Genomic DNA, 11,439 nt, shown 5'->3' on the forward strand with positions numbered 1-11,439 from the left:
CTTCCAACCTTCTAAATATTCCTTTATATGTGGTTCAGAGGTCTGGGACCACCCCCTGAGCCTGCTTGGTCCTGTATTCTGTGTTGTTGCCGGGGGAGCTCCTCACTGCACTTCCACCCAATCTGCCATCTTGTTTGTTCTCCAACCCGTAACAGTTTGATGATGAAGAAAGCTGTCATCAACATTCATGTACAGGCTCTTGGGTGGGCCGGTGTTTCCACTTCTCTTGGATAAATAACTAGAAGTGGAATTACTCCGTTGCTTGGTAAGTGAATGTTTAACTTCATGAGAAACCGTCAAACTGTTTTCCAAAGTGGTTGCACCATTCTGCATTCCCGCCAGCGGCGACCGAGGGTTCCAAGTGCTCTACATCCTCATCACTTGACTTTACCAGGTTTGAAAGTTTGAGTCATCTGGTTGCCATGGGTTGGAATTGATACTACAGCCACTCTCTGAGTCATAGTGACCCTCAATAGAGTTTCCAAGGTGTGGCCAGTGGGTTTGAACCGCCACCTTGTGGTTCAAATCTTGTGGTCTGTAGCACCACACCAGGACTCCACTTTAGTAGTTTAGTAAATGTGGGTTCAATTTGCATTTCTTTTCTGATTAATGGCATGGAACATTGCTTCATGGATACATTTGCCATCTGTCTATCTTCTCTGGTGAAGTGGCAGTTCAAATCTTTTGCCACAAGGAGGGATATGAATTGACTGATGGTTTTTAAACCTCCTTTGATGTGGACAATAGATTGATGGGGGGGCCAAGAGTGGAGGAGAGGGAAGGGAAGAAACAATTACACTGGTCCAGATGGGCAGTGATGGGGCTGGGCAAAGGTGGAAGTAAAAGAGTGGGAAGAAGTGGGTGGATTCTAGAGGCTGAGAATTGGAGGAGCCAGAAAAGAGATATAGTCCACTTATAGCTGAGTAAACAGGGCCAGAGAGGGAAAGCAACTTGTCCAAGGTCACATGGCACGTCAGCAAGAGCTGGGATTCATACCCATGTTGGAGAACCCTCTGACCAGATGTGGCTTGATGTGGGAGTATCTGAGTTCAAAGGAGCTTGGATTGTTGGGAAATAAAGTTGTATCTCTTCCGGTCCTCGGGAATCCTCTGCTCTTCTTTTTCTCTCTCTCACCACCACACAGTCCCTCAAGAAGTTCCATAATCTCTGTCTTTAAAGTCTATCGCAAATCCACCCACTGCCCCCACACCTCTTCCTCCACTTGGCCCATCACAGATAGCCTGGACCAGAGAGCAGTTACCTTCACTTAGTTCCTGACTCCTCCCTCATCCCCCAGTCTGTTCCACTCACAGCAGCCAGAAGGTGCCCCTGAGCAGCTGTGAGGCCTGGCCCTCCTCTGCCCACGGTCCTCTAGGGCTCCCACCTGCCTCGGATTAAAAGCCCAAGACCACACTGGTTAGCTTGGAGGCTCAGGGAAGTCTTCCCCGGGAGAAGCAGTCTATGCCAAGACGCCACAGATGAAGCAGAAGCAGCTAGGTGGAGCTAGGAAGCTACCTCCAAGTGGATGGAACAGCATATATGTGAGCCCAGAGTCAAGAAAGGTACAGACTTTAGTGCAACGCCTCCCTCAACACACACACACACACACACAAACACACACACACCTAGAAGGAGGTCCCAGGGTGGTGCCAACGGTTTGCACTTGACAACTAACCTAAAGGCTAGAGGCTGGCAGTTCAAATCCACCCAGCTGCATGGCAGAAGAAATGCCTGGTGATCTGCTTCTGAAAAGATGATAGCCAAGCTAGAAAGAGCAGGTCTTCTTGGTCACGTGGGGTTGCCATAAGTTGGAATCAATTTGAAAGCAAGTTTTTTTTAATTCTAGGAAGACAAAGTGAACTTGTTGTGAAGTGGTATTGAGTGGGTTCCAACTCACAGCGCCCCTGTGTAGGGTTTCTGAGGAATGACTGGTGGGTTGAACCACCACCCTTGCAGTTAGTATTTGTTGTTATTGTTAAATGCTGTTGGTTCTGTCTCATAGCGACCCTGTATATGGTTCCCAAGGAGCAGCTGGTGAGCTTGAACCGCCGACCTTGCGGTTCAAACCAACCTTGCAGTCCAGCGCATTAACCTACAGTACCACAGTAGTCCAGAGCTCATTCTACAGAGTCACACCAGAGTGGTGTTATAATCATGCCATTTTTTGGAAGAGGAAACAATTTGCCCCAGGTCAAACAGCTTAGGAGAAGCCCCATTTTCTTCACGTTCACTTCTTCCCTGTGAAGAAGAGTTAACTGAAGGAATGAATGATGGGTAGATCAGAAGAATCCACCCTCGCAGGCTGAGCTGCTGGGATTGTCATCCTTCGCCCCTAGTTCTGTTCCGATGCCACCTCCCCTCCCCCTTCCCAATACCCAACCCAACCTGCTGCCTTTGAGACCATTCCAAGTCATAGAGACTCTGTAGGACAATGTTGAACTGCCATAGAGGATTGCCAAGGCTGTAAATCAGTCTTCATGGAAGCTGATAGCTACATCTTCCTCTGAAACAGCCAAACTTGCAGCTAGCAGCTGAGGTCTTTTAAACTACGCCACCATCTCTTGTTAGTGGGCATCACTCCTCTCCTGTGTGCGCAGAGAACAGTGTAGTTGTTACCTCCTCTACTCCACGTCCTATGCTCCTAGTGATACATCCAGCGAGAGGTGAGAGGCGTAAGAGGCGGTTTCCAAGGAACTCTCGCTGCCCTTTCTGGACTCAACTGGAGTCGCCATGAAATGGTGGAGGCCACAGGAAGCACCTCAAGAGCTCTTGGGCAATAAGAGGAGGGTTATCAAAGGCAACAATTCATCTTCCTTTCCTTTCTCCATCCCCACCTCCTCTCCATGTCCTGTCCTCTTCCCTGCTCACTCCTCCCGGTCTCCCAGCCGGGCCCAGAAGGGGAGGACGTTTCTTAGGAACAGATGGCTGCCTTCCTCACCCATCGCTCTGCCAGTTAATTAACGCCGCCTGTAATTAAACTTCCCACAAATTAGCTGTCAGCTATGCTAAAGGGAACCGTCCCTCTCAAATGCCACCTTGACTTGCTGAATTGTGAGCTTTGTCGACAAAATAATTAAAGGTAGAGAGCGGTAACCTTTTTTTTTTCCTTCCCCAATATCTCTATCTGTGTCCATGTCCATGGTCCCAACCAGGATTTGGAAATACAACACGACTGTTTTGTTGCAGACCTACTGAAGCCAGACCATAATAGACATCACTGCCTTCTTGGGATTTAAGAAAAGGAAACCAGTATTTACAGCTAAGGGAAAAGTGTTTCAGGCAGAAGGAACAGCCTGTGCAAAGACCCTGGAGCAGAACCAGGCCTGGCGAGTTGGAGGAACAGCGAGGAGGTCTATGTGGTTGTAGCAGATTGAGCAAGAAGTCTGAGAGTAAGAAAGGGTCAAAGGGAGGATTCTAAGGTGAGAGTTCGACAGCAAGAGCCAGGGATGGGCTAGGGCCCGAGGTGCTCACGGGCGCCCTCTGGCTTCCGCGGGTAGATCAACTGTGGGGGAGAGGGCGAGAAACGGAGGGCAGGATTCAGGTTAGATTCTGCAGCAGAGGTAATAGGATTGGCTGAGGTGTCGCCGTTGTGTGGGATGGAGTTGAAGACAAAGAAAGAAGGGTGTCGTGACTCGGGTTTTTGGTCTGAGCCCGGGCAGCAGAAAGAGCAGACGCTGAACCTACAAAGATGCCAGGTTTCCATGGAGTAAAGCCTTTTCCAAAATGAAAAGTCCTTTCTCCTTGGACCAGCCAGCGGCTAGGTTCCAGGAAGTGCGGTGGACCAGGTGAGGCCCCCAGCTCTGGTCTCCAGGTTCAGTTCTTCCCAGTCCCCTCAAGTCCCCAGGCTCCACTGCACCTAAGATGGAGTGAAAGGAAACAATGAAGCATTTACAGCTGAAGGAAAAGCGTTTCCAGAAGAAAGAACTTCAAGACCAGGCCTGGTGTGTTGGAGGAACAGCTAGGTGGCGTGTGCGCCGAGCCCAACCTCTAAAGTGTCCCTTCACCTCCCAGGAGCCCTTGAAGTCCCGGGGCCTTTGCACAAGTTGCACTGTCTGCGGAAACACTGTGTCCTTTCTCCCACGGACTACTTTCTTAAGGTCTTTGTTCTAGCATCTCCTCCAGGAAGCCTCGCTGACCCCTGAGCCTTAGCCAAGCAGCGCCTCTGGGTCCCCCAGCACGCATGCGCTTTACATTCTTGATCGCCCAGTGTTTAACCTCCGGGCACCATGTCTGTCTTCCTCCGCTAGACTATGAATCCCATGAGACCAGGCCTGTCCTTGTCACTGCTGAACCCCAGTGCCTGGAAGAGTTAGTGGTGGAGAAGTTCAATCATCATAATAAATAATAGTTGTTGTGAGGAGTCCTGGTGGCACAGCGGGTTAAGCACTGGCTGCTAACCAAAGGTCGATGGTTTGAACCCACCAATCAGCAACTCCGAGGGAGAAAGCTGAATCAGTCTGCTTCCGTAAATATTTACAGCCTTGGAAACCCTAATGGCAAACTTCTAAGTGCCATGGAGTCGGTTCCGACCCATAGCGACCCTGTACAGGGTTTCCAAGGCTGTAAATCTTTATGGGAGCAGAAAGCCTCTTCTTTCTCCCGCGGAGCAGCTGGTAGTTTCAAACTGCTGACCTTGAGGTTCGCAGCCCGATTTGTAACCACTACGCTACCAGAGCTCCTTTGTTATTAGCTGCCATCAAGTCAGTCCCGGACTTGCAGTGACCCCATGCACAATGGAACCCAACACTGCCCCTTCCTGTGCCATCCTCATGATGAGTCTCAGCTCAAACTACTGTGATCCAATGGGCTTTCATTGACTAATTTTTAGAAGTTGATCAACAGGCCTTTCTTCTTGTTCCTCTTAGTCTCAAAGCATCACTAAAGTCTATTTTGTATCCTAGCAACATACAAGCCTCCAATGATTGAGACTCGGTGGCTACACAGAAATTAACCCGTGTCTCCCATAGGTAAGTGAGGAGCGCAGCTGAACCACCACTCTCCCCATGTTGTTGTTGTTGTTAAGTGCTATCGAGTCAGTTCGACTCATAGCAAACCTGTACAGGGTTTCCAAGAAACAGCTGGTGAGCTTGAACCCCATGATAAATAGTAATGTTGTTGTTATTGTTAAGTGTGGTCCCGACTCATAGTGACCCTGTATAGGGTTTCCAAGGACAGGCTGATTAGTTTGAACCACCCACCTTGTGGTTAGCAGTCCAGTGCTTACCCAATAGTGCAGTTCCAGAACTCCAATAGACAGTAATAACCTTTGGGGCCAGATATGTTTTGGAATCCGAACTTTTTATATCTTAGAAAGCTGACAAGCGTATATTATATAACATCCCTGAACCAGGCCTGGGGCAGTGCACCTCCCTCTCTCCCGCCTCTCCCAAATCACACCTTGGAGCAAAAATGGGAATATTCACATACATGAGATAAATAAATTATTAATAGCTAAAGACCGGTTCAAACTCATCAAGTGTTCCTCGGAAACCTTATATAGGGTCGCTGTGAGTCAGAACTGATTCGACAGCACTTAATGACAACAACGAAAGACCAGTTACATTCCTGACAGTGAGTTTTAGAGTCATTCTGATGGTTTATTTTTCAGAGCATTTTAGATACTGGGGTTTCTAGTGTACGTTGAGTCCTGCCGCCCATCTAGGAGCACAGAAAGGAGCCCTGGCGGGGCACAGTTGTCAAAGCAGCAGCTGCTTGCTAATAGGTTGGCAGTTCGCATCCACCAGTCCTTTGACAGTTCTACTCTGCCCTACAGGGTCGGTTATGAGTGGGAATCAAGTGGTTTTGGTTTAGCATAGAGGCTGTGTGTGCGGTGGTCACAGGGAGGGAGGCCAGATGCCAAGGTCAAATCCCAACTTCACCCACTTTTTTTTGTTGTTGTTGTTAATTAAATGTTTTTATTTTGCACTGAGTGAAAGTTTACAGGGCACATCATCAGTTTCACATTCAACCATACATATGACTTGTTTCATTACATTGATTATAATCCCCTCCATACATCATCAGTTAACAGTGTTTCTCTCTATCCTCTTTAGCTTTTTTTTTTTTTTTTGGGAGGCGAGGGGGAGGAAACTTTGCCTTTTTGGAATTTACAGTCTCGGCTTTTAGGGAAGGTTTTTACATTTGTCTGTGGATATCCAGGGCTCATGTATGAGATTACTAACAAGCATTACTGAATAATCAGATGAGGGACAGTTTGCTATGTCTACTAGGTAGCTAGAGTCTGATCCTCAGAGCCTATGGTTTGGACTGTCAACAACGCTTGGGCCCACAGGGGCTTGGCCTCCTGACCGGGTCTGCACTGTCTGCATCTGAATCCTCCTTATTTATTGATTGTTTAAGGGACGCTGCCTGTCTTAGGTGGTCAGTGCGAATTCCTCAGTCTTACCAGTCATTGAGACTCATTGCAGCATGGCAATGGCTCTGTCTTAAGTAGCCAAGGTTCCACGTGATCCTTACCCGTCTCTGGCCACACGTCCAGCATAAACAGCCGCCCTCCGAGGAAGGCAGGGAGGGAGGAGATCAGCTGGGGACCCCATGCGCCAGACGTTGCCGGCCCCAACTTCACCCACTTTTGAACTGTGCGGCCAGGGGCAGGCGACATCATTGCCCTTAACTTTTCCCATCTGTAAAATAGGCGTGATAAAGTAATTAATATGTAATGTTGTTGGGGGTGGGGATGAGATGGGAGAAAGATGAGGCTTTCTACTCCCGTAAAGATTTACACCCTCGGAAACCCTGTACAGGGTCGCTATGGGTCGGACCGACTCGATGGCACTTAACAACAACAACAACAACAATTTGTACAAAATGCATGAACGTTCAACTGGCCGCAGTTGGTGCTCATTTGTTAAATTTTGAGACATAACAGGTAAATAGATTGGAGAGGACTCCAACGGGTGATGGGGCAACCTATAGCTCAATAGGTCTTTATCAGAATGTCATGAATCACGAGGGAGGCTAGTCATTGTCTGCTTGTGGATGGAACTTCTTTCTGCGTTGCTACCGGTGGCAAGGGTGGGGCCTCTGCAGTAGGCAGGGTGGAGTGGGTGGGGCTTCAACAGCGCACTGTGAGTGGCATCATGGGATGGATATCCGCAGCCTACAGAGCGGAGTGGGTGGAGCTTCTGCACTTCCATGTGGGTGGAGCTACAAAGCAAAGCGTACCCACACACCTTGGATTTGATTGCCACTCAAGGCAACCCTATAGGTTAGAGTAGAACTGCTTCATAGGGTTTCTGAGACTGTATATAATCTTTATGGGAGCAGGCAGCCTCACTTTTCTTCAAAAGAGCGGCGGGTGAGTTTGATCTTAGGATAGCAGTCCAACGTTAAAGCACAGAAACAAATAAAAAAGAGCTTTCTCTTTTAATTAAAAGCACATGCCTAAGGGGACTTTGGAGTCCTGGTGTGGCGCTGTGGGTTAATGCGCCAGACTGCAAAGCTGTTTGAACTGCAAGGTTGGCGGTTCAAGCTCACCAGCTGCTCCTCGAAAACCCTACACAGGGTCGCTATGGGTCGGGATTGACTCGACAGCACTTAACAACAACAACAACAAGGGGACTTTAAGGAGCTCTGGTAGCGTAGTGGTTACGAATCGGGCTGCTAACCTCAAGGTCGGCAGTTCAAAACTACCAGTTGTTCCGCGGGAGAAGGACGAGGCTTTCTGCTTCTGTAAAGATTTACAGCCTCGGAAACCCTGTATAGGGTCACTATGAGTTGAACCGACTCCATGGTTCTTAACAACAAGGGAACTCTCAAGGTGCTTTGGTGGCACAGTGGGTTAAGCATTGGACTGCTAACCACAAGGTCATCAGTTCAAACCCACTAAGCCCTCCTCAGGAGAACAATGAGGTTGTTTGCTCCCGTAAAGATTTACAGTCTCAGGAACTCTATACAGCAGTTGTCCTTTGTCCTGCAGTTTGGCTGTGAGTCAGAATTTACTTTTGGGGAGTGGGTTTCATGAGACATTTGTCTCAGTGGGGGGATGGAAATGCTATATATTCCTTTGAGGTGGTGGCTACATCGGTGTCTATATTTTTCAAAACCCACTGAAGTGCATACTTAAATTCCATCTCCTTAAAGTGTTGTTGTTGTTAAGTGCCGTTGAGTCAATTCCTACTCATAGCCACATTGTATAGGGTTTCCAAGGAGCGGCTGATGGGTTTGAACCACCAACCTTCTGCCATGGGGTCTAGTGCTTAGCCTACCGCCACAGGGGGATGGGGAAATGCGCTGAAGACACGCTCACAGGCTGTATTTTCCAGTGCTGGTGGGAATGCAAAATGGTACCTCTGTTCTGGAAAACAGTTTGGCGGTTTCTTAAAAACTGAAACAGACACCTACCATATGACCCAGCAATCGTACTACAAGGTGTTTACCCAAGGGAAACGAGAGCATATGTCCACACAGAGACGTGTACGAGAATGTTCGTAGCAGCTTTATGCAGAACAGCCAAGACATTTGAAACAGCAAATGTCCATCAGCAGGCAACGAGGTAAACCGGCTTGGTCTATCCCCACATTGAGGTACGACGGAATAATAAAAAGGCATGAACTCTTGATATATGTGACAACTTGGATGCTTCCCAAAAGCATTATGTTGAGTGAAAGAAACCAGACTCAGAAACCTATGTCCTGTACAATGCTATTCATCGACATTCCTAAAACAGGCTCATGAAACTGCAGTGCTGGAGATTTGAAAGTGTAACCTTCCGGGGAACAGCGCACCTGACCCACGCCATGGTATTTTCAGTCACTTCATATTCATGTGAAAGTTGGACAGTGAATAAGGAAGACTGTAGAAGAATTGATGCATTTGAGTTATGGTATTGGAGGAGAATATTAAAAGTACCATGGGCTGCCAGAAGAACAAACAGATTTGTGTTGGAAGAAGTACAGCCAGAGTGCTCTTTGGAAGCCAGAATGATGAGATTTCGACTCTCATACTTCAGATATGTGATCAGGAGGGTCCAATCTCTGGAGAAGGACATCATGCTTGGTAAAGTGGACCGTCAGTGAAAAAGAGGAAGACTCCAAAGAGATGGGTTGATACAATGGCAGCAGAAATGGGATTATGAGGATGGTGCAGGGCTGTTCAGTGTCTCCTTCTCTTGTGTCCAGGTCACTGAGTCATAAAACAACTACCCGGGGGGGGGGGTAGGGGAGTGGTACTGACTGGGAGGGGGCCCAAGGGAGTCTTCTGGGTGGGGGAATGTTCTGAACCAAGAATAGGATAAGGAAAGTGAAGCTTTCACTTTGGATGCAAACCTCAACAATCATGGTAAATAATATTTGACTGCAATATATTTTAAAAATAAAAAGTAATGCAAGACAAAGTCACAATGAGCAAAAATATCAACAGCTTAAAGACAGGATCTGACCTGAATTTCCAAGACTGACCTCCCTTATCTCCCTTTAGTTCCGGTTCTGGTCCTACATCTACATCTGGATGCAGCGACAACCACCTATACCAAAGTAAAATCTCACCCAGCCCGGCCTCTGGGCTGCCAGTCACTTAAGGTTAATGAATTTGCTCTATGGAAGTTACTTCAATGAGAAAGTTAAGGAAAAAGGAACACAGGCAGTTTCAAGAACGCCCACAATTATTAAAGGGAGAAAACAAAATTCCATTAGAATGATTATAGGGAGGAAATGGGGGAATAAAAGGGAAGTAAATAAAACAAAAGACGGTGGGGAAAAATCAAATGAATGTTTGTTGAATGAATATAACTATGAACGAGAAGGCAGGGCCCCAAACACTCCTGGATCTCCCAGTAAATAAACAAGTGAACAAGATAATTAAGAGAGGAATATCCAGCCCCCTGGCCCTACACACACACACTCCTCTTGAACGCCTGTCAGCTCTACTGCTCTGCGTTGGCAGCTACGGAGAACATGGCCCGGCTGCCAGGAAACCGCCGGCCCCTGCCCACCCTGTCCACCACTAGCCCGCCACTGAGCGGCAATGGTGAGGAGGTAGGAGGAGAGGCTGCTCTGTCCCGCAGCTACCAGAAGGCGTGACCCCTTCCCATTATTCTGTGAGCTTTTGAGGGTAGAAACCAGGGTCTAATTTTGCTGCCGCTGTATCTCCAGCGTGCTGCTGAATGGCACACAGTGGGCGTTCAACAAATGTTCAATTGTCTAGCATAGGCAATTTAGGAATCTTTGGATGTTGGGGTCCTTCCCGCTCATAGAGGAAGATTGGGGCGTCCCTAGAGGGGAGAGGGAAAGGACAGAGGTTTCTAGATTCGGATTATGTCTCTCCTTGCTAGGACTTGTGCCCAGAGACGGGCAGGAGCTATCACACAGCGAGCTCATTTACCCAAGTATACCATTAAAGAGGAAGACCCCCAGCGAGTTGGATTAGCAAAGTGGCGGCACCAATGGGCTCAAGCTTGGCAACAATTGTGAGGTTGGCCCAGGATCGGGCAGTGCTTCGTTCCGTTGTGCGTAGGGTCGCTATGAGTCGGTACTGACTCGATGGCACCTAACAACAACAACAAACCGTTTCCAGGACTAAATCTAGCCCAAGCTCAGCAATGCCAGAATCTGTTTAGAGCCCCACACGCCCTCCACTTTCAGACGAGCAGAGAATGGCCTGCAGAACAGCCAATGGGAGCACGAAGGGTACGCATTACCTCATCAGGCAGTGCAGCCATTGGTTGTGGAGTCCCGGTAGGTGGGATCTGGGCGCAAGCTCCCAGGGACCTGGAGGGAGTTGTTGGAGCTAGCAGGAAGGTTCTTAGCGGAGAAGGGGCAGGAGGAAAGAAGGGGAGGTTTCTGGCAAATCTGCTAACTGTGAGCATGTCTTTATAAGCATGTCAAAAAAACCCACCCTATGTCATTCCAGACTGAGTCCCCTCGCCTGCCCAGCTTGAGGCTGATCCTGGGGGCAAGCAGAAGTGTGGAAGGGTCCCCTTCCCCCAGCCCAAATTTAATTAAATTAGGAGCCCCTCATATTAGGACGCTCCCTGCTTCAAACACACACACTTAGGGTCTCCCATCAAATTGGACCTCAATTTGCAACGGTGAGACACCACCGTATTAGCCCACCACCGAGTTGGTACCACACTCCGGTCACAGATTGCCTGTCCCTTCTGAGCCCTTTTCCTGTTATATGAAACGGGATAGACAGAAGTTCCCACCTCTGAGAAGTGGTGTACCAGGTGCTGTGAAACACAAGGTAGGTCTTGCCCCAACGTCATGTCTGGTGGGGAAAACAAACAGGTAAGAAGAGTAAGCCATTTTAGAGGCTGTAACACCAACTTGGTGTGGCACTGTGAATTCATGCGCCAGACTGTAAAGCCGTTTGAACTGCAAGGTCGGCGGTTCAAGTTCACCCGCTGCTCCTTGGAAACCTATACAGTGTTGCTATGGGTCGGAATCGACTCGAGGGCACTTAACAACAACAACGCCAACT

The 11,439-nt window shown here is 48.4% G+C and overlaps 1 protein-coding gene across 1 annotated transcript in view; it reads left to right on the forward strand.

Annotated features, from left to right (window-relative positions):
* Nucleotides 1-9,914: 9,914 nt before the first annotated feature.
* Nucleotides 9,915-11,439, forward strand: part of LOC102825395 (putative protein TPRXL-like) — a gene marked incomplete at its 3' end in the record, with an annotated part of 7,114 nt that continues 5,589 nt past the window's right edge. Inside the window, exons 1-2 of the mRNA XM_006869028.1 lie at nt 9,915-10,036; nt 10,602-10,694. Coding sequence (XP_006869090.1) covers nt 9,915-10,036; nt 10,602-10,694 — 215 coding nt within the window. The remainder of the gene's footprint in view (nt 10,037-10,601; nt 10,695-11,439) is intronic.

Source organism: Chrysochloris asiatica, unplaced genomic scaffold, assembly GCF_000296735.1.
Source record: "Chrysochloris asiatica unplaced genomic scaffold, ChrAsi1.0 scaffold00125, whole genome shotgun sequence".
NCBI classification, from domain to species: Eukaryota; Metazoa; Chordata; class Mammalia; order Afrosoricida; family Chrysochloridae; genus Chrysochloris; species Chrysochloris asiatica.